This window comes from Cyclospora cayetanensis, unplaced genomic scaffold (assembly GCF_002999335.1).
Source record: "Cyclospora cayetanensis isolate NF1_C8 unplaced genomic scaffold, CcayRef3 CcayRef3_contig_16, whole genome shotgun sequence".
Lineage (NCBI taxonomy): Eukaryota > Apicomplexa > Conoidasida > Eucoccidiorida > Eimeriidae > Cyclospora > Cyclospora cayetanensis.
Genome location: NW_020312103.1, coordinates 262,776 through 284,733, shown reverse-complemented (window position 1 = coordinate 284,733; position 21,958 = coordinate 262,776). Strand labels below are relative to the sequence as shown.

General features: G+C 53.0%; 2 protein-coding genes across 2 annotated transcripts; one reads left to right on the top strand and one right to left on the bottom strand.

The window, feature by feature from the left end:
* The first annotated feature begins 482 nt into the window (after positions 1-482).
* Positions 483-6,575, top strand: LOC34622619. The gene is made up of 11 exons (XM_026337023.1): positions 483-645; positions 1,201-1,437; positions 1,686-2,282; positions 2,631-3,355; positions 4,390-4,578; positions 4,923-5,140; positions 5,414-5,441; positions 5,743-5,939; positions 6,072-6,209; positions 6,353-6,437; positions 6,552-6,575. Exons 1-11 carry the CDS (start codon positions 483-485, stop codon positions 6,573-6,575), a joined length of 2,601 nt encoding a protein of 866 aa, XP_026192808.1.
* Positions 6,572-21,215, bottom strand: LOC34620477 (plectin). The gene is made up of 17 exons (XM_026337022.1): positions 21,083-21,215; positions 20,892-20,989; positions 20,125-20,479; positions 19,299-19,368; positions 15,798-15,813; positions 14,866-15,743; positions 14,634-14,751; positions 14,338-14,490; positions 13,418-13,947; positions 12,630-12,948; positions 11,400-11,909; positions 10,624-10,971; positions 10,397-10,480; positions 9,692-9,876; positions 9,238-9,356; positions 7,045-7,640; positions 6,572-6,853 (listed from the first exon to the last, which is right to left on the bottom strand). Exons 1-17 carry the CDS (start codon positions 21,213-21,215, stop codon positions 6,572-6,574), a joined length of 4,794 nt encoding a protein of 1,597 aa, XP_026192807.1.
* Positions 21,216-21,958: the final 743 nt, after the last annotated feature.

Genomic DNA, 21,958 nt, shown 5'->3' with positions numbered 1-21,958 from the left:
CCGATCCGACAATAACTCCGTTCCTGCGGGGGCCATATATCGGCTTTTGCTGAGGCCATTGCCGCATGCAACATCATAATTCTACTCCTGCGGTCTCTTCATTAGCCTTCTGTGCTGTTTGGCGGGGAGTACTCGCCGAAGGCGGGTAGGCATTTCCGCTCACTTGCGCTATTGACACACCGATTTTAGGCCCGGCAAACGAGAATCCCACGAATTCCAACAGCCCTCTGAAGGGGGAGGTGGGAGAAAGCGGGCAGGTCTGTTAGATGGGGTCACGACTGCTGGACAGTTGAAACTCCAGGTGCCTAATTGCACGGCGTCCGAATCGGGTTCATCCTTGCTTAGTTCGCGGTATTTACCCTTTTCTAGAGACATGCCGGCAGTAGTACCTACCCGCCAGGATATCCTCGAACAACGTCAATCGGGATGATTCTGCACTAAGGATCTAGAGGACAGCGAGGGTGGACCAAACACGTGGCACCATGAGGAGGAACCGAGGGGCAGAAGGCAGGGGGCATTTCATGCATCCCGAAGACCTTCACGTGTGGCTAATATCCTTAGCACTGCTCATGGTCCTCATGTCGACCCTCTTCTTTTCCTTGCAACAATACCGACCGGAAGCGGAGCAGTCGTGGGTTTATTTTGGTGAGATCTTGTACTGCAGGCGTTTGGCCGCCCCTTGGACTCAAGTACCAGAGCCCTTTCTTTTGTGCATGTATCCTCACTTTCCATTTTCTGTTGTCTTACTTCTGAAAGGCGTAGCGCAGAGTACCCCAAGCTGTGCAAAAAGCGCCGTTTTTCGTATTGGACTGTCTGGACTGCGCAGTTCTTGTGCAAGCTCCTGCTTTGTCCATTTTCGTGTGCATATGTGAAAAAACCTCTTGTTGAATTCCCCCCCATTTCATGCGACTTGACTCGACGCATACCGCCCATCCGCTGTTTGGCTTTAATGTTGCATCTTTTTTGCAGCAGTGTGTAGAGTGCCTCTTCTGAGTCGCCTGTTATAGGCCGTCCTATGTCGGCGTTGCCTGATTTCCCTGGAGGGTAGTTGGGACGGGAGTGGGTGTGGGGGAGAGGGTTGCGTTGGGGGGCAGGCTGGATGTGCCTGCCTGTATGTAGCCTACTAGTGTTCTTCTCTCGCGTTCATGTGTGCAGCTGCCTTCCCTCTGCACGCTGCATCCTGCGTTGGCGTTTCTGCAGCCCTCGTCCTTAACTGGAGTTTGGTATTTGGAGCTTGCGTGGTGATGTGGTCTGTCGGACGCCTGCTGAGCAGCTCGAAGAGCGACTGGCTGTTGCTCTTTCTTTCGCTGACTGCCATTCTTTTGCCCCGTGCATGCCTGCCTTTCAGTGTGCCGGAGCATATGCTGCATCACATGTGCTTCATCGGCTACAATTTTTTTATCCGAAAGCGCTCCTGGAGCACGCATGCATTGTGGGGTAAGCAGAATCCAGCACAGTTGCCGCGCGCTCCTTTTAGCAACAAAGGCCGCACGAACGAGCAACAAAAGCCACGTGGATGCAATGCGCTAGAGGGCCTACGTCTCGGGCTAAAAAACGAAAGCGTTTCGCACGCGGCGCTTGTCCAGCCAGAGTCAGTTGCGTGCTTGCTGGTACATAGTGTTGACGCGCTGGTGTGCCGCACATTAGGAGCTGTGTGTGTTGCTGGTGGCTCTTCTCTCCTGCAGGCTTATGTCTAGTGCTGCTCACTGTTTCTGACGTGGCGTGGGGCGTTCTGCCTTTAATGCTGGCTCTTTTCAAAACGATGGGGTTGCTGGTGACGATAATAATGGGCTGGTTGGCCTACCGGATTGTCCTCATCTTCCGCCGACAAATGCGAGAAGTCAAGCGCTCTGGGTGGCCTGCAACGGGCTTGCAGCAGGCAGCCGAGGTGGAAGGCAGGCTGAGATTGCGACAACATAGAGCCTGGCGGAGGGCTCACAACGGTGCATGCGTCCCCGCATACACACCTGCGTGCCCCCCCCCCAAGCCCGCTATCTTGAAGCGCTTCAAATCGTTCGAGCCAGCACGTCACTCAGAAGCCGCTTCCCTCAGAGACAGGAACCTGAGGCGCTCCAAGACACAGGGGGTGGGGCTTTCGCCTCGAGGATTGCCAGTTACGTGGGATCATCTACTCCCTTCCCTCCAGGAAAAGACTCCACAAGCGAGCGAGAGGCGGCGCTACTGGACGACACTCGATAATCTGACTCCGCTGTACAACCAGGCCGTCCAGAGGCGTCTCAAACTTCTCCGATCCGACTTGATGCGTTGCCTGCCTGACACCGGTGAGTTGCCCCCTCCGGAGTTCCTCGGCAGAGGCGTGTCATGCCCCGCACTGCCTCCCTATCGGGAGGCTCTATAAAGGCCACACAGACACACACGCAACTTGGTTGCCATGTTAGCTGCATGCATGCATTCATGCGTGCATGCATGCAGCTAACATGGCAACCAAGGATCACTCACCCTAGTATATGCGTGTGTGGTTGGTTGGGTGTGTTTGAGAGTGTGTGTGTGTGTTTGAGTGTGAGTGTGTGTCGCAATCCTTGTGCAAAGACACGTACAAATATACATGAATATATGCGTGTATGCATATATGTGCTGTTGGCGGCTTCTAATGCTGCGTGAGTCTACAGATGACGCAGGAATCTTCCGGAAGGAAAAGGAGTCTCAGCTTTTTGTGGTTCCACGTTGCCACTATGGGTGCGTTGACTGCTCGTGGTTCCTAGATGCGGACTTGGCGCCGCCGATTCAGAGTTGTTTGTGCTTCCTGCGAAAAAGCGGTGGCTTTAAAGAAGCCGCTTTCTCAGCCCGAGGGGAAGCTGCTCGCCCTGCAAGGACTCTGGGAAGAGCAGATTCAGCCGCACCATTCTCGCTACACAATGAAAGCAACAGTGGAGGCGACAATGCTAGACTCCGTGCCCGCAACAGCCTTACGCCAACGCACACCTCGTCTGTACACTGCGAGTCGCTCCAGGACAGGGGTTCCTGCAGAACGCGCTTCTTTCAGGCCTCAGCTTCTATGAACTACAGCCTCTGCGATCACCACTGTCACTCGCTCAAAGGCGAAGAACACATTTTTAGCGCGCAGCCGGGAAAAAGCCTCCAGCGTGGCAAGGAGGGCGTCACTTCGTCGACAGAATTAGACGCTGAGAGATACCGCCACACTCCCGACAGTGACGGCTCTGTCGCCGCAGGCAGCTCTGCAGAGCACCCTGCAAAAAAGAAAACGCCACCACTTGTGGCAACGCACCCGCATTCTACGAGCGTACCGCCTCAGAGCGGGGAGGCCTCACCCTACAGTGCCTGCGCTACGGAGGCCGAGCTGTTGCCTGCCTTGTATTCTGCCGCATCCTCAAGAGTAAGTGCGCAGCAGCAAAGCGTCTGCCAAAGAGCTCTTGCTTCAAACCTCCGCCAGAGGGCCAGAGGTATAATAAGCCTGCGGCGGTAGTGTTGCTCGTGCACTTCAAGCAGCCACTGGGCCTGAAAAGGATTGCTGAGATGTCTCAGGTCTTTAACCGAAAGTCTGAACGGCGCTCATGCTTCTTAAAACTCTTCGCTAAGGGCAGACATCGAGCCGGAGAAACGAGGAGGCCCCCGAAGTACGCTTACCCCCACCCTACCGACGCCAGCCGTAGTTCGGTGCCTCCCCCCTTTTTTTCTGTGCCCTGTCGTTTCCTGGTATCTTTAAGCGCAATCCCTCAAAAGAAAGGAAATTCCATTCTACCCACTTTCACGAAAGGCCACTGAAAGGCGGCCAGATCGGTAGAGGGAGCGTCCGATTGGGCTTTGGGGGGACGTTTTCCAGGCCTGCTGGCTGTATTCACGCTGGCACTACACAGCTCTCTTTCTCGTCCCTTGCCAACGCGCATGAGGCAGTACATGAGCGCCAAAAATAGAGCAAAACAGGAGATCACGAGGTCAAGCGTTTGGGGGGACCGGGAAAGGGCTATGCCTGTTGGGGAGCTCTCTGTGTGCATTGCCTTAGGGGCCCTATGCGGACAGACACCGTAGGGTGGACGCGTAGGCGCAGCATCAGCACTCTCTGTGCATCATCCTCGCGCGTCTCCTTGCGGCGCTTTCCTGCAGGTTCAGTTTGCAGGAACGCAGCCGACTGCTGAACTGCCTGCCTTGCGCTGTGCGTGGAGATGAGGGCGCAGAGCTCTACGGCCAGGAGGAGGTAAAGAGACTCTTTCTGCAGTGCACAGTTGAAGGCCTCGAATAGCATAGAGGACAAGCGTGCCAGCGCCTGTTCGAATAAATGGCTAGGCACGCCTCTGCCTTCATCGGTTCGCGCTCATCATTTTCTGACTTCCGATGCTTTCATGCCCTTCCAGAAGCAAACCAAGGCTGACCTAATGGCCCTTGTGGATTTGTTTTTGTGCTTGGCGACAGGTCCTGCTGCCGAGGGCAGTCCTGGGCGTCTTTGAAGATGCGGTGTTGGAGCGATGGTATATGCTCTGGCGCTCGGTGCTCGTTGTTGACCTATACAAGGCGAGCAACGGTTTGAATATTTCAATATGCTTGCTACAATGCCTCTTCGGCATGGCTAGGGCATACGTCATGGAGTGTGCCGTGTATTACGTGAGTCGCGCGAACCCATTGACCATGCGATGTATATACATGCTTCACACAAGAGGCTAGACGATGCTGTTTTCGGCCTCTTGTCGCTATCCCTCAACCTCCTTCGTACAAAAGATGCCGACTGAAAGCTGACGGGGTGCTTCTCATAGGGGTCTCTCTACTGGGTTGCTTGGAAGCGGAGGTCTGCCTCTTGCACCCCGGCCTTCCTCACATGCCACTACCTGCTGCGGCTGTAATCTAGCGCTTGGAGTGCTCTGACGTAAGGTGTGTTCCTGGTGCTCCCTATGACGCCATTATTGGCATGCATGAGTTTTCATGGCCTCTTTCTTCGCCCCTGCCTTCAGGGGGAGAACAAGGTCCTTGGCCACCTCGGAACGACTACATACGAAGGGATATTTCCCTCCTTGCTTCCACTTTGGCGCACTGTGCGTGCTGTGTGCGCTCCCCTTCTGCAATTCGTGATCCTCATTGCGCTTGTGCTGCCCATGAGGTACATGCCCAGTCGAGGGGGCAGAAATGCGTGGAAATTCAATATACTCGCACTTGGACAAGCTGTTACGTAGTAAGTTTCAAAGATGCAGTTTCTACTGTTTCTGTCGTAATATAGGGTGTTTTATGCACCCTCCCAGCCGCATCTGCCGACCTTCGCAGCATGTAATGTGGTTAAAAGGCTCACCAAGGTGGTCTTATGCGGTCAGCGCTGCAAATGCAGTTGTTGCAGCATGCGAATTTCTTGCAGTGCGCGGCCCCCCCCTTGACGCAAGACTTTTGTTCTGGGTGATTTAAGTGCGGACACCTCAGGGTCTGTGCGTGGAGTCTCTGTTGCGGTCTGCAGCACTGTTTTTGTATTTTCCGATTTGATAGTCCGGTGCCGCTCGTTCGGCCGCCTACGGTCCCGTGATTCAAGAGGCATTCCTTCGTCTCTGGAGGTTCATTCTATTTTAGGAGGTACTAAAACACGCTTGAAGCTGATCAAGCACCTTGAAAGCTGCGTTGCCTTCTCTACGTGTGGATTATTTGATTCTGTTGCGTGAGAGGTCTCTCAGGGAACAGGAATCCAATTCGTAAATCACATTGCTTGCCCCAGATGCTGCACGTGCAATCGTATGCGTGTCTAGTGGACGTGTTCCCTGCTGCTGTTTGTGCGCTACAACTGCAGGACAGCTGCTATATCCTATGTTGATGATTCCTTTGACGGTTCACCTGCGGCGAGTTCCTGAGGCGACGGTTTTAGTTATCTGCTTCGGGTCGGCTATAGTGACGGTTTGCATCATGAGTCTCGCCGGCATGGATTTCGAAATTCTCGTTTTTTTAATGCTTTCGCGCCTCTTGTTTGCGTTGTTCACGATTATGATTGCGCGGTATGTGTCGGCATGCAGAAAGCAAAAGAAACGATTCTTTCACTCCGGCACGTGGGAACCGATAGGGGGAGCACTGCAGCGTGTCTCGTGCGGAAGCAGGGTCTGAGGCGAGTGTGTATGTGGCTGTTTCAGGGCGTTTGAAAATTTACGGCGGCAGCTTTTCTCGTCTCAAGCGTTGCCATATTTGGTATATCTATCGACCCTTGCCAACAGCCCCAAAGTTCAGCAGATTGGCAACATGAGGTCTGCCCACCAGCGCTGTGCCTGCCGGCTGAAACGCTCGCTTCCGGCACCTTGAAGGCCGCTCCGCTTTTGGGGCCTGATGATCTCTGACGCCTTCCTACCTCCTGTCTTGTGCTGTCAAAGCTCGCGCTCTTCTTCCCAGTGCGTGTCCCTGCCACGCCTTTGCTCAGTCCCAGGCAGCAAAAGGATAGACAACTCTCCAAGGGCCTACATCAGTGTCTTTCTTTCGGTGCTCTTGTCTCACGACCAACCTGTGTAAGCTCCGTCTGTGTACATACAGAACCCTCCAGACCCTTGTAGTTTTGTGTATCACCTGCGTGTTTCTCGCTCGAAGGCGCACAGCGCGCGAACACCCTCCAACCTTAACAGGCAGAGGCGAGCACAGGCCCTTAAGCGACCACAACGGCCTCTCTCTCAGCCCCTTTCATCACCAAGGCGCACTCTGTCTTCCCTCTCACACGCTGTGCTTCTCGAATTCTCCAGGCACTGGCTGCGTGCACGTGCTCTCTGTTACCCTCTCTCTCTATCTCTCTCTCTGTATAGGCACCTGGCGCCTTAAATCTCTTTCTACCGCTATCAAGCGCACGAAAAAGCGCTACCAAAACAAGCAACAGCCTCTGGGGTGCAATATGCTGCTTTGTTTCATCACGTGAGAAATACGGGGGCCTTGGCTGGCCACACACAGCCCCCACAGCAGCCGGCAACGTCCCCCAGTACGCCCCTGCGTGCAGCTGCGCCATGCATGCATCCCCCTTTTCTCCCACCCTCCCTTGCTCCCTGCGGCCTCCTACTTAGCCTTCTTATGCTTAGTGTTTGCCCTTTTGAAGAGGCTTCCTGCCCGCGACAAGATGCTCTTCCCCACCTTTCCTGAGGAGGGCTTAGCTTCGCCTGCTGCTGCAGCGTCACCCTTAGGTTCCTCCTTTCTATTTCGCGTTGCTTTTCCCCTTGAAGAGCGCTGCGGCTGCTGCCCCCCCTCTTCCCGGCCTGGCGTCGGGGAGGAATTTGGGGAGGCCTGCGCCTCGGCAGCCTTGCGCTCTTGTTTAGAAGCTGAGTGGCTGCTCTTTCGCCGCTCTTCGGGTGTCTGCTGCGTGTGCCTCCGGTGTTTCTTCGGTTCCGAAGGCTCTGGAGACTTGGGTGATGAACCCTTAGCAGCGCTCTCAGGTGATTCGCGGGGTTGGTGGTGGTCTTTCGCCGCTTGGGGGCTTTCGGAAGCCCCGCGATGGCGAGAGCCTCCTCTGCCTCGCTCAGCCCCTCCAGACGTGCGTCTGCTTCTGCTCTCTCCCTGCTGCTGCTGCTGCGACGGTGACGACTGCTCTTGGCGATGGGAATTGCTCTGTTTCGCTTGAGGGGGCGATCCGGAAGCAGGAAGTCGTTCAGGTTTTGCTTGCCCACGAGTTGGAGGGTTTTTTCCGAACGTTTTGTCGATGGCCTCCTTCCAGACAACTGCCAGCCGCACGCCTGCAGCACAGCGCCGTTCGAAAAAGAACGCATGCAAAAACACGGATTCTGGAAGGAAAGGTACGTGCAAAATCACGGATTCAGGAAGGAAAGGTACGTGCTAAAACACGGATTCAGGAAGGTACGTGCAAAACCACGGATTCAGGAAGGAAAGGTGCATGCAAAATCACGGATTCAGGAGGGAAAGGTGCATGCAAAATCACGGATTCAGGAAGGAAAGGTGCTTGCAAAATCACGGATTCAGGAAGGAAAGGTGCATGCAAAATCACGGATTTAGGAAGGGTTGGCGCATGCAAAATCACGGATTCAGGAAGGGAGGGCGCATGCAAAATCACAGATTCATCAAGGAAAAAAGCGCATGCAAAACACAGATTCAGGAAGGAAAGGTACATGCAAAATCACGGATTCAGGAAGGAAAGGTGCATGCAAAATCACAGATTCAGGAAGGGAAGGCGCATGCAAAATCACATATTCATCAAGGGAAAAAGCGCATGCAAAATCACGGATTCAGGAAGGAAAGGTGCATGCAAAATCACATATTCATCAAGGAAAAAAGCGAATGCAAAATCACGGATTCAGGAAGGGAAGGTGCATGCAAAATCACATATTCATCAAGGGAAAAAGCGCATGCAAAATCACGGATTCAGGAAGGAAAGGTGCATGCAAAATCACATATTCATCAAGGGAAAAAGCGAATGCAAAATCACGGATTCAGGAAGGGAAGGTGCATGCAAAAACACGGATTCATCAAGGAAAAAAGCGCATGCAAAAATACAGATTCAGGAAGGAAATGTACATGCAAAATCACGGATTTAGGAAGGGAAGGCGCATGCAAAATCACGGATTCAGGAAGGGAAGGCGCATGCAAAATCACAGATTCATCAAGGAAAAAAGCGCATGCAAAACACAGATTCAGGAAGGAAAGGTACATGCAAAATCACGGATTCAGGAAGGAAAGGTGCATGCAAAATCACGGATTTAGGAAGGAAAGGCGCATGCAAAATCACGGATTCATCAAGGAAAAAAGCGCATGCAAAACACAGATTCAGGAAGGAAAGGTACATGCAAAATCACGGATTCAGGAAGGAAAGGTGCATGCAAAAAAGCACAGATTCAGGAAGGAAATGTACATGCAAAATCACGGATTCAGGAAGGGAAGGCGCATGCAAAATCACAGATTCAGGAAGGAAAGGTGCATGCAAAATCACAGATTCAGGAAGGAAAAAAGCGCATGCAAAATCACATATTCATCAAGGAAAAAAAACGCATGCAAAAACACAGATTGATCAAGGAAAAGTGCGCATGCAAAATCACGGATTCAGGAAGGAAAAAAGCGCATGCAAAAACAGATTCATCATGGAAAAAAGCGCATGCACATTGAGCCTAGCGAGCGAAGCCCGTCCCATGCAGCAGCAACAGCAGCAGCAGATGGGGCAACCCAAAAAGGCAGCGGAAAGTCTCTGTGTTTTGCACAGTCGTCAGCCCCTTGAACGGCAGCTCCCTATCTAGGAAGACTCTTTTTGTGCTCGAGAACAAGCAGACATTCCATTCTAAAAGCTGGATAATGTAGGGAGAGCTCTCGGGGAGTCAAACAAACCTCGCTGGTTTGCATACGCAGTCAGCTTCATCCTCACGCGGTGTACAATGAGCTCGTGCCTGTTTGTCACCGTGGGGGCGCAGTGCGTGGCACTAAGCCGTCCAAGGCCTACTACCCAACTACGTCACAGAAAACAAGCGCAACATTTTCTTCTCTAATGCGCAGAAGGTGCGAAAACAGCAGCAGGAGCAGCAGTAACAGCAACAGCCGAAGTAACAGCAGTAGCAAGAGCAGTAACAGCAGTAGAAACAGCAGCAGTAACAGCAGGAGCAGCAGTAGCAAGAGCAGTAACAGCGATACTTTTGCGCAAAGGCAGCTGAGCAGATGGGGGAGAAAAGAGGGAGGGCAGACAGGGGAGGGAGAAGGCATAGGGAGGAGAGAAAGGGGAGGATCTGGGATGTCAGGACAGCAGCAGCATCAAGTTGCTTTCCCTTTAAGTGTGTAGTGTACATACTCCTGAGCTGCTTCATCGCTTTTAGCACGAAACTCATACGTATCCGTTTGAGTTCGAACTGTGAAGCAGCGCCAGGGGGCTACTGGTGCTTGAGTGGTGGTGGCACTCCCATTGACACCTTTCTGCTGCTCGAGGCCGTAGAGATATGCGGAACTGCATTTTCCAAAGTCAATGCCAATAATTGCCTGATAAATAAAACAAACGCCACCAAACGCATGCTTAAAAACGCATGTCAAGAGCGCAGTCCCCCATCACGTCCACAAAAACCCCATGCATTCTTGCCAAAGGCAGGCATGTGTCGTTGGGCGAAGCGTACTGCTCCACCAGAAGCAGCGATACAGGAAAACAATGAAGCTTTTAGGAAGTTCAGTTGCAGTGAGGGCGATCTAAGCAAGGGCGGGAAGGGAAGGGGAAGCTGTGACGCATGGCCGTGCTTTGAGTGCCCTAGTTCATAGGCAACAGTGTATGCAAATTCGTGTGTATTCTATGGATATGTACGATGTGCATGTGAAGGTATGTGTGTATACATGCATATGCATGTACATGAATGTAAATGTGCACTATGTGTATATGTATGTACATGCACGTGTACTATATATGGATATATGCATATGTACTATGTGAACAATGTGCATGGGTGTGTGTGTATGTGCATGTGCTCAATACGCATGTTAGGGGGTATGTGCATGTGTACTGTATATGTACCCCTGCCACGAAATGATCACTCTTCTTGAAACTCTTCTTGCCCGACAAATCGTCTGTCCACATGACAACCCCGCTTTTAAACATCTAAGAAGCAACACACACACCGCCCTGCTGAGCAGCAGAGAAGAAATCATCAAGAAGAAAAAAAGGAGGGCCTGTCTTCGGATAGCGACTGCGCTAACGGTTGGCGGGAAAAGGGCAGACGTTTCTGCAGAACAACATAGCACCTTGAAATATCGAAGCTCTGGACGTCTAGGGGCTTTGCCAATTATTTCCAGAGGCGTTCCGATCCGCATGGCTCGAAGCTCTCGACAAATTTCTGACGTCCCCTGTCTGCCGTAGGTGCATGCAGTCAAGGCAAGACGCTTCGCCACGGCTTTGCGATGCGCTGCTTCTTGCTGCAAATGCTGCTTGACAGACGCCAGGTCTTGCTGCAACTGCTGCCTGACAGACGCTAGCTCTTGCTGCAACTGCTGCCTCTCCTGCTCCAGCCGCTGCTGCGCTGCCACTGCTCTTTTGTGCTCCTCCTCGTGCAACGCTACTTCGGCTTCCCTTGCCTGCTTCAACGCCTCCACCTGTGCAGCGTGAAAAACGACCCCACACCCACCCCACGCCTCTGCCGAACGTCAGCAACCGCTTTTTCTACGTGCGCAGTCAGCCCTCTGTGCAGGCACCACCAATTGAGAGGCATGCTTGCATGCAAACACTCGCGAGGCAACAGCGCATGCGCAGGCGCATGCAATAAGAGCAGCAGCGAAAAACTATATAGGCAAGAGCCACACGTCTGGATTGCACGCGCGCATCGCACCATCAGCACCGCGACGCTACAGCGCAGCAGAAGGGCTTGCCAGAGGAGAATGAAGAAAAAAAGAGGAGCAGGGAAACAGAAGAATAGGGAGGAGAAGAGGAAAGGGAAGAATAAGGAAGGGAAGAAGAAGAGAACAGGAAAAAGAAATAGGTGAAAAGGAAAAGGGAAGAGTAGAAGCTCCATCAAGAAGCTTACCTGTTGCGCGATCTCGCTCATTGCTCCCTGCGCACCAGGACCATTTTTTTCAAGCTGCGAAAGCACATTTAATGCCGAATTTTCTGCAGCTTCCAGCAACGCGAGAGCCCTCTTGCGCCTTTCTTCCATGGCTGCTTTGTATTTTTCGAGTGCGACTTCTTCAGCGTGGGCTTCGCCAGCAAGCACTTCAAACTCTGCCGTCAGATTCTCCAGAGCGGCGATCTGCTGCTGCGCTGCGGCAGTCGAGGCCTTCTGAGTGTCGATCTGCTTACGCATTGCGTCTGCCTCCGTGTTCATCCGCCGCAGCTCCTCTTCAGCTGCTGCAACGGCCTCTCGCGTCTGATCATGCATTTCCCTTTCTTGCTGCAGCAGCGTTTCAGCGTCTGCCACCTTCTCCGTCAAATTCGCAATCTCGAGTTCCTTCGCTGCGACGACTTCGGAAAGATGCTCTGCCTTGCGCTCTGCCAAAGTTGCTCTGTCTCGCTCCTTGCGCAGCAAAACTTCCTTTTCCTTCAAAGGAACGCAAAATTCAGCAGACGCCAGCACACCCCATGAATGGCAAGAGAGAAAGAAAGAAAATGACAACGATAGAAAGAGAGACAGAGGGCACGAGTTTGAGGGCGGACTCGCCTTCGACGGCGTTGCAAGGCACGATGAAGGACTTTGGGCTGTCGAGACACCCGAAAGTCCTTCATAAGCTCAATTTGGGGTGAAAAATAGATACAATGCTGCTTTCTAAAAAGTACAGGCCCCTCGATAACACCTCTACGCGCGCGAGAGGAGAAGCACAACAACCACCCACGAGGCAGCACATCCAAGCGCTTGCTCCCCGCTTTGTCTATTCTAAAGGCCACTAAGGACTCTGAGTTACCCCATTATGCGTCTCCCCTTCCCCCCTGAAATTCTGCATTCTTAGCCTTTTCAATTAACGAAATATATTACCAATCAAACACATCCACATAAACATACACATGCACATACACATCCACATCCACATACACATCCACATACACATCTACATGCACATCTACATGCACATACACATCTAGAAACATGCACATCCACATGTACATACACATCTAGAAACATGCACATCCACATCTACATGCACATGCACATCTAAAAACACATCAATATACACATCCACACCCACATCTACATCCACATCTACATACACACACCCATATAAATACGACTACTTTTCCTAACGTCTGGAGTGCGTTTTCGTACGAGCATCTGAGCATCTTGCGTTTCCATGTAGCGCTTGGCGTGAGAAATTTCGACTTCCTTTGTTTGCAGAAGCGCTTGGGATTTTTGAGCCTCGCTTTGGGCTACGCGCATGCCTTCCTCGAAGGCACTGCGTTTCTCCTCCGCTTCCTCGAGATAATGCAGCAGCTGCGCATACCGCTGCTGCAAGGCAGATGCCTGCTCTTCGCGCTGCTGCCTGCAGCTTACTTCCAGAAGGCGCTTATGGGCTTCGTTCTCCATTCTGTCTTGCAAGTCGGCTATGGCCTCTTCGTTGTGAGCTTGAGCCGCCGCATGCTGCTCCCTGAAAGACAAAGGTCAGCAGCAGACAGTGGCAAATGCAATCCACGGTGAAAGCAGCATGCTCTTTTTTCCGCACTTCCCCTTCCCCTTCCCACCCTTTTGCCTGCTCTCGACATAGCCCACCTTCCCCCCCCCCCAAGCCTCCTTTCCACATGCAAAAAAAACAAACATCGCACATTTCCCTCTTTCTCCCCTTTATTGCCCTCTTTCTTCCCCTCTTTCTTCCCTTTATTTCCCTCTTTCTTCCCTTTTTTCTTCTCCTCTTTGTGCCCTATTTCTTCCCTTTTTTCTTCTCCTCTTTCTTCCCTCCCTTTATTTCTTTCCTTTACTTCCCTCGCACGTGTGCGCCTGTCACTACAAAGACGCCTTGCCACTGCAGGGCAGTGCAACTGCACGACCTCTTCTCGCTGCTGGCCCCGAGAGTGTCTCTACGCTGCTGCGCACTAAAACGCAAAAATCGAGCCTCTTACTGCAAGGCTTTGTGGTGCTTGATGGCGGCGACAGCGTTGGCATGCCGCTTCTTCAAGGCTATATTCTTGAAGAGAGTCTTGTCCAGCTGCTCCTTGTATGCGCGAGCAAAATCGTGTTCTTCATCCAACTGAGCGCCGAGGTAGACGCACTGCTGTTCGTACATTTGCAGCTCCAGCGTGCGGGACTGCAGCGGGAGGTGATCGCCTTCCTTTGCACCAAAGCTGTCAGTGCGCTTCTCAGACGCGCTTGTCGCAGGGTGCTCTGCAGCCGCCTTCTTCCTCAATGCAGCCTGCAGCAGTATGAGGTGCTCTCTCTGCTTTGCGGTCTGCCGCTGGAGCCGCTTGTTGCGCTGCTCTAGCTGCCACACCTTCGTGCTCGGCAACAGCGCGCGCTGCAGCATCCGCTGCTCGATACCCTCTCCACGAGGCGAGAAATCCACATTCAGCGGATACTCTGCATCTGTAGCTGGAAAGGTTCCCGCCAAATCGGTTTGTGGAGGAGGATGCCGCACTAGGGGGGGCCTTATGGCCTGAAACAAAAAAAACGCACCAAAAACACTCCTCCCTCCCCTTCACAGAACTGTCTAAACTCGGGGGGGAAACAGTTCCCTGTGAGCCGCAGCTCCAAGTGTAATACCATCACAATTGTGTGAATCCTACCCTCTGCACCAAAACACGAGAAAAATGAGGGTCCCACGTCTTCTTCCCCCGCCTTCTTCCCCCCCTGCTGTTCTCCAATGCCATCATCAGCCTTCCCCACCCTCCTATTCTCGCAAGCTGCCGTGTAAATTTTTCCACGCAACAGAACAGATGCAAATACGCCCTGCAGCGGGAGATTCAGCAGGCAAGAATCCCGAAACGTGAGCAGATCGAAGGGCAGAACAACTCTGCCGCCTTTGCTGCTGCTGCTGCTTCCTCACCGTTGTACGTTCCTGTCCTTCAGCTCCCGCAGCGAGTCTCTGTGCGCCAACCCGCTTTGCCCATTCGGCTAACCGCACTCTTTCGTCTCGCAGTTTCTCCAACTGCGGCGTCAGGGGGTCGGTCGTGTATTCGTATATAATGCGATCCGTCATCTGCACAGACACTGCAGCGAACGGCAGCGAGTCGCCCCGCTTCCCTCCTTTCCCTACTTGCAGACTAGCAGCCTATCTGAGAGCATGCTGTCTCAAAGAAGCACAAACATCCTTCTAGCTGCCCCAACACTGCCGCGGCTAACCTCCCGTCGATCGAAGTCTTCCAAACATGCGTCTTCCTCAAGCCTCGCTTCCACAGCCATATCGGAAGGCTTGAGAGGCCGCTTCACCACGACTGTCTTCCTTCGAGGTTCTTGAACTCTAGGCGCAAAACCTTCCTCTTCGCCTTCTTGTACGTGGTCTAACATCCTAGGACGCCGCTGGCCTCCCTCTTCTTCTTCTTCTTCTTCTTCGGGTTCAGATTCTGCTTCGTGCTCCTCCTCCGCTTCGCTGTAGCCTGCTTCACCAGCCGCTTGGAAAGCCTTCCTCCCTGAAGCCGTTCTCATGTCTCTGCTTTTCCTCTCTCTCGCAAGCAATGCTTCCCTGTCCTCTTCTTCTGACAGCCCAAGGTCCTCATCGAACTCCCCCGGTGCGGAAGTCTCTCTCGACGGAAGACGAGCGCCCACGAAGCTTGCAGCTGAACTTTCCGTAGACAAGGGCGAAGGAGAACCACCTGCTCGCTCGCCTCCCTGAAAAAGGTTCAGCTTCATCTGTTGGAAGGGACGCGGTATAGAGCTTCCTATAGGCACTGCAGCTTGGAGGTAGGAGCTGTCGTCTTGCGCGAAATCCGCCTTGAGATCCGCGATGAAGTCTGAGGCCGTTAAATTCAGGCTTCCTTTTGTGCTCTCTGGCATGGAAGCCACGCTTTCAGATACTTCTTTTTCTAAGAGCTGCATGATGTCTCTTCGATCCCCACTCGTCGTCAAGGACCTGGGCACCTCCCCCCCTTCGCTTTCACCCAGCGGATGCTTGCTGTCTCTAGACGAAGAAAGACTGCTGTGGAGTGCAGAAGAGCTGAGAGATCCTAGTTCATCGAGATCTGACTCCCCAGAAAGCATGGAGGAGTCTGCGCTCTTCCAGGCTTCTTGCCAGCGCTGCCCGATGCTAGCACGCGACTTCTGCAGACTAGACTGAAGAAGTGCGAGATCCGCCTTCCTACCTGACGATTCATCTTTCGCTGCCTCCACTGAAGCAACGGCTGTTCCTGGAAAAGGAGTGCGCTTCGGCAGTGGCCGCTTGCCTTTGCCCCCCGCCTTCTTTGCACTTACAATCTTGGGAGGAATGAAGGCCTTTGGTTTCGGCGTCGCCTGCTGCTGAGACTGCTCTGATATTTCTGGTGAGGATTCCGCGCTGTCGCTCTCAATGCTGACGCTGTAGCTGCTGCTGCTGCTGCCGGTGTAACTGCCCGCCGAAGCCATGGGATCTCTGTACCTCGAGGAGACCTCGCTCGAAGAAAACGACATCTTGCGGCCTAAACAAGGCACGCGATCCCGCTACTGGACCTTTCAAAATTGCAAAGCAAAGGTAGGAACTCAAAGAAGGATCACCGGAGAGAAAGGGTGGTCATCCCGAATGTTGTCGTCTGCCTCGGGGGCGGTCTGTGCAGTGTCTGTGACACGAGCTAAGACACGACAGCAACAAAAAGCCATTAACGTCCTTGGAATAAAAGACGCATTCGTTTTGTTGTACTAACGGAGGGCTCGGGACGGGGGGCTGAAAACAGAACACCAACCCCCTGGGAAATTGGATTCAAGAAGATCCGCCGTTGACATGCAAAACACCAGACCGGGCAGACTGACCAGCAAGAAATGAACCTCCTTTTCAGCTTGCTACTAAGCAGTTTAAAAGGATATTATTGACCAGTAAACATTGAACCACTATGAGTATTCTGTGTTTGAAGAAACAGCAGACCAACAGCGGCGGTCGGGTGTGTCTCCGCTGGACGCCGCCCTCCTCAAGGCGCCGCTGAAAACAAGCGTCTTCACGTACAAGCTACCTTGATTCTTCAGCTCGAATTCACCTATGAATCAAAGCATATTGCAACATTTAATGGGCTGCTTCCTGCGTTTACATGCATATTCCTGCTACTGCGTTTCAGAACTACTTCGTAAGAGCTACCATCATGCTGTGGCGAGTAAACACCCCAAAGTTGGCAAGTGGACGGCAGTATTACGATAGGCTGTAGTCGATGCAGGCAACAAAAATACTAGTCCACATAGAATCTCAACCCTAATTGCTGATCCTTGGGTATTCTTTCATCCTTTCTTCATGCTTCTCCTTCATGAGCACCTCGTATGCATGCACCGAGCATTTCCCAGCCAGAAGAGCGCCGCATGCACGGAATGGGTAAGATCTTGTTTTAAAGCGTGTGTGGCTTTTTGTTGTGATTTCTTCTGTTGATGACTCTTCCTGTATTTATGCGCACGTTCGTGGCGCAGCTAACAAAGCCGAAGTGTCAGCATTGACACCCGTACTCTTGGTCTGCACTGTGTCTTCGGGAGAGCGTCGTCTTAGGCGGAGCCTCTTGTGCGGGGTCGACAGCACCCTCGCTGGAAGCTGCTGCACTAGGCTTTGCATTAGGCGTTGCCATGCTGCGAGGCCTAGTGCGCCTTCCCTCGGGTTCAAGTTGTGCATCATTCATGACCACTTCAGCAGAGGCTGCGGCTTCCGGCCGAACTCCCCGACTGCTCCTCCATCGCCCCCCTGCGCGCCTCCCTGACTCACTGAGCGCATGAAGCAACGAAAACCAGCGTCCCTTTATGCGTGATCGCAGCCAGCAATCCGTCCTCTCTAGCCGTTCCTGCGGTCCATCAGCAGCAGCGACAGCAGCAGCCATGCGACTTCAAGACAGCAGGACTGCCCTCAGGAAGCCTGTGGCTTCCTCTGGCCCTTGCGCGCGTGATGTGCGCAGCAGAGGGCCTTGCCGTGTCTTCGCAGCGTTTGTGGCTCTCCGCCTGCTTCTTCACCACGAAACTGCAGCCGCAAATGCGCAGGCTCCCCCAACGGCAGACAATCCCAATAGTGTCGTTCAGATTGATTTCTCGCGTCGGTTCTCCGACATTGAGATCCCGCCGTGCGCGGCGGACAGAGTGGTCAACGTGACTTTAGCGGATCAAGAGATCGCCTGTCTGCTGCCTCCTCGGCGTTCCTCTGGCCTCGCTATGCTGGACGGGCTGCAACAGTTCCTCTCCCACTCTCCTGAGGCAGATCCCGAAGAGACGCTCATAAGCGATCTGCTTTCTGCACCCAAGGTGGGGGAGGATGGGCAGGCCCAATGCAAAATGCCGTCGCGGCTTTCCACTCAGCTCCACGTCGGCAGCCCAGAGCTGCAGAGCTACTTGCGAGCTGCCAGGCTGAGGTGGCTATTGGATCGATGCTTCCGTTTTTCTGATATCGGCGTGGACGACTGGCGATACGAGCTTTGCATTGGGTGCGTTATCTGGTTGGCTGGCTGCCCGCGTTTTGCATGAATGCGGCCATTCAAAACGCAACTGCACCCTCGTTTCTGGATGAGCGTCAAATGGACTCCGTCCACCGATGCGATGCGTGGGCTCCAAGTCGGCGTGCGAGTTGCATCTCCTCATTTTGCTTAATCTTTTATGAAAAGAGTGATGCTGTCTCTTGCTATTCGGCTGACTGACTACCTTCGTCATGCATCTGTCGCTCCTTGTTTCGCGTCCTAGTGGTTTCCCAAGAGGTGCCTGTGTGTGTTTGCTGCACAAATTCCTTAGTCTCGAATCTCTTTCTAAGCGTGTCTTAAACCTGCCAGCTTGCACCTCATCGCTTTTTTTCGCAATGTGCCCCGTTTTGTGTGCTGTTTCGGGAGAGGCGCGCATGCGCGCATGGTTGCTTTGGGGTGTCTCTGTGGCCAAATCGTTCATGTTCGCTTGACTTGAATTCTTTGCAGGCGGAAAGTGACGCTTTATAAGGGCAACGCCCTCGCAGGCAAAACAATCGGCCGTAATCTTTTTGAACTGGGCACTTACAACGCCTCTCTCGATCAGATGTGGGCAGACGGCACGATGACGCAAGTGCGTGAGTGCGTGTGTAGCCCCCAGCAAACTTTCTATGCAAAACAGGGCGGACGCGTTTCGCGTCTTTTTCGAATGCATGCATGCACCTTGAAAGAGGCTATTTCGCGGCTTTTTGAAATCCATGCATGCACCTTCAAAAAGGCTGTTTCCCAGTTTTTTAAAATGCATGCATGCACCTTGGAAAAGGCAGATTCGCTTATGCACGCGCCTCCTTAGCAGGTCCACCTTCTCGTCTCGCGCGCGGCGTCCTGCTACGCGTGCTTACTGCAAGCAGGGATTGCTGCTGGAGTGGCCAACGTATCGCTCTGCCGAGGGTGTCGCAAGCCAGTGTGCTGCCGCATGCAGCTTTTGGGAATGCTTTCGCCCCGCTTCCCTATCAGCTCTTCTTGCAGCGTGCATATGCACGTGCATGCATGCTTCTGGTGGAAGACGCGCGGTGTACTGCTGTGTGTCTGCCCGTGTGTCTGCATCGTCGGCCTGCCTGCCGTCTACTCAGTGGTATGTTGGGGGAACAGAAGGCCGTCAAACGGAAGTCTTGCTCGTTTGTGGCGACAGCCATCCCCGAGTAAAGGGCATCTGGGGGCCTGACGAAGGCAAATACCGTGTGTGGCTGGAAGCCCCCATGTTTTGCGACTACAGGGAAAACGCTTCGCAGCCCGTAAGCAAAAGGAGAGGCTGGCTGCGTTGTTCGGGAACTGATGAGGGTGGGCAGCGAGGCATCAGCCGTGGCTGCATTAAGCTCTGGAGGGGTCGAAGGCTGGTGGCGGGAGAGGGATGCAGACTTGCGACAGAAAACACGAGGCCTTACGCGAGCAGGAAGGGGTGCACGGAGACTTGGGGGCTGACTCGGAGGAGGACTGCCCAGTCAAATGCTGCCGTGCAAGTTTTTCTGTATATCGATAGGCTTGTTGACGCGTAAGATGTAGGGGTGTGTTGGCTGAGCTGCGGCTGTCCGTGCTTAACACCTCAGGCGCTAAACGAATCCTTGCTGCGGAGTCTGGAAGGCTGGTGCTCAACGTTCAGCACCGACGGCTGGTGGTCTTACGAGTACTGCCACCCCGATAGCCTCATAGAGTATCATAAGGAGCCAAACGGTAATTTCCTGCTAGAGCGCAGCTGCAAACGGCCATTCTCCTTTTCTGTATCCATGCAAACGCTGGTGGGCATCCGTTTGCCGCCTTTGCGCGCTGGTAGTGCTATGTGTATGTACACCGCATTTCGCGCGCACCTGAAGGTGCGAGGGAAGTGTGGCAGGATCAGGAGGAAAAAAGGAGGGTGGACGCCGTGGGCCCCCACGTGCTCATGGCAAGTCCATATAGGCATGCAAAGGGCTGAGGCTAGGCGCGTTTCTTGGATCTTGCTGCCTCGTTCTGCATCTTCACTGTGAATAAGTGTATATGTGTCTATGTGTATGTACATGTATATGTATACGTACATGTGTATGTGTGTGTATATGTGTATGTATATGTGTATGGGTATATGTGTATGTACATGTGTATGTGTGTATGTATGTGTGTGTGTATATATATATGTATGCGCGCATGTATGCGTGATGGCTCTCAGGGGAACTGAAAGGCCCTCTGCATCTCTTGGGTACTTTGCATGCATCGGGCAATGCTGCCGAAATCATTTTTAAGCGGCCAAACCCTCTGAATCCGACGCTCAGGGGTACCGACACGCTTCCCCCGCGATCTGACGGCGTGCCGCGGTACAGATATCTGCCCGTAGAGATCGTCGACAAGCCTCGCCAATTTTCCAAAAATCCAACGCCTCCCTCCAATAAGGTCCTTGCGCTTCAGCTCTCGAACGTAAGCAGCAAAGGCACAGACCTGTATACATCCCGGTGTCACGCGTTCTCTTTCCTGCACCCCTTGGGGGAAGGCGGTCTCTCCACCAGCCATAAAATGGTGGCTGCGTCCGTGGGCTTCCAGACGAGGCCAGTGAAGCGCTCGTCTCTTGCCGAGGGCAGGGCAGTTGGCAAAATCTGCACGGCAGCCGCAGAAAAGAAAAGCGATCTGCCAGCAGGCCTGAGATCGCAGAGCAATAGAGATCACAGAATAAGGCCTCTTGAAGGCAGAAACAGTCTAGGCAGACGTAAAGTCACCACCAAGGGATGGGGAAGCAAGCGGGGTGTATGCCTGAGGATTCTCTATTCAGGTCATAGGTCACTTTTTTTCTCTCTCTGCTTGTCTCCATGTTTTTCTGTCCTTCTCTCTTTCGTCCTAAATCTTGCTTTTTTTCTCTTTCTCTAGATACATATATCTATACATACATCTATACATATACATCTATATATACATACATATATACAACGAAACCGCATGTCAGAAAGCCATGTAGTTGAGCAGTCGGAAAAGTCATCCGGCACGTTGACTTGCATAAAGGGTTCCTTTTCTCAGGGCACCGTGTGTGAAGGCACAGACATACAGCGGAGTGCCCGGGTTCTCTTTGAGTGTCCGGTGGACTTTCCGTTGTTATCCACCCATCGGATAGTTCATATTGAGGAGGTGCGTTTGCCGCTTTTGCTTATTTTCATGCTCGAATTGCCGCTGATTGCGCGAGCATTCATTTTCTGAGACCCCAATTCTTTTTTTCTGCTCATTGGCCGCTAAACATGCTCGATTTGAATCCCGCCTCCGGCCCCCCCGGTTGCGCATCACCTGACGCTACAGAAAAAGACGGGGGTGCGACGCTTCTTTCTTTCGGCCACGCACACGCACTGCCTTCCGGATGTGGCTTTGCAGACGTCATTCTGCACTTACGATCTCGTCATTCAAACACCTCTGGTCTGCCCTCACCCGAAACTGCTACCCCCTCGGCCACTGGATCCTCAGGTCAGCGCTTCGGAACGCGCGGACGCCGCATTCCTGCACGAACATATCTATCTATCTATGTGTCTACTATGTATATGACGACCTTCTGTGTTGGTGCTTTCCTCTGCTTCTTGCGCTTGCTACCCTCTTGTGACGGCATGCGCCTTCGTCGGCCAGAGGGTGCAGTACCGAACTGTCTGGAGGTCACCCACCATATGCACATACACGCCGTGTCACAGGTGTCCAGGATTTTACGTTTGGAATCCCATGTGTATCCAAGTGCATGTATATGTGCGTATGTATGTATGCATGTGTGTATGTGTAAATGTGTGTGACTGCGGCCTTCTGTTTTAGCCTATCCTCGCATATCCCACAGGGCGAACGTTCGAGCACAGCGTTATACTTGCCAGCTGGACAGGTCTCCCTGCGCAGATCCCTACAAAAGAGGTTCGCAGACGCAAGATAGGCGCCGATAGAGAGCCGATGGCGCGTATACCCTGTAGAGCTTCGTTAGTGGCCCTTTGCTACGGGGGAGCTTTCGCGCAGTCGTGGATCGCTTGTCAAGCATCCCTACATTGGCTGATTCCATCGATGTGGCGGTGCCAATACATAAGCGTCCGGTGGCTTCGTTCAGGCAGAAGCGCCTAAAACGACGCCGCAGGCGAACGCTACCTTGGAGGC

Excerpts from the sequence above, each read along its gene's own strand:
- LOC34622619 (XM_026337023.1), top strand. The coding sequence starts at position 483 with ATGAGGAGGAACCGAGGGGCAGAAGGCAGGGGGCATTTCATGCATCCC. Across the intron at positions 2,283-2,630 it reads GCGTTGCCTGCCTGACACCG|ATGACGCAGGAATCTTCCGG; the intron begins GTGAGTTGCCCC and ends GTGAGTCTACAG. Across the intron at positions 4,579-4,922 it reads TGGAGTGTGCCGTGTATTAC|GGGGAGAACAAGGTCCTTGG; the intron begins GTGAGTCGCGCG and ends CCCTGCCTTCAG.
- LOC34620477 (XM_026337022.1), bottom strand. The coding sequence starts at position 21,215 with ATGACGTCTGCAAAGCCACATCCGGAAGGCAGTGCGTGTGCGTGGCCG. Across the intron at positions 12,949-13,417 it reads AAGCACCACAAAGCCTTGCA|GGAGCAGCATGCGGCGGCTC; the intron begins GTAAGAGGCTCG and ends TTTGTCTTTCAG. Across the intron at positions 10,481-10,623 it reads CAGAGCTTCGATATTTCAAG|ATGTTTAAAAGCGGGGTTGT; the intron begins GTGCTATGTTGT and ends GTTGCTTCTTAG.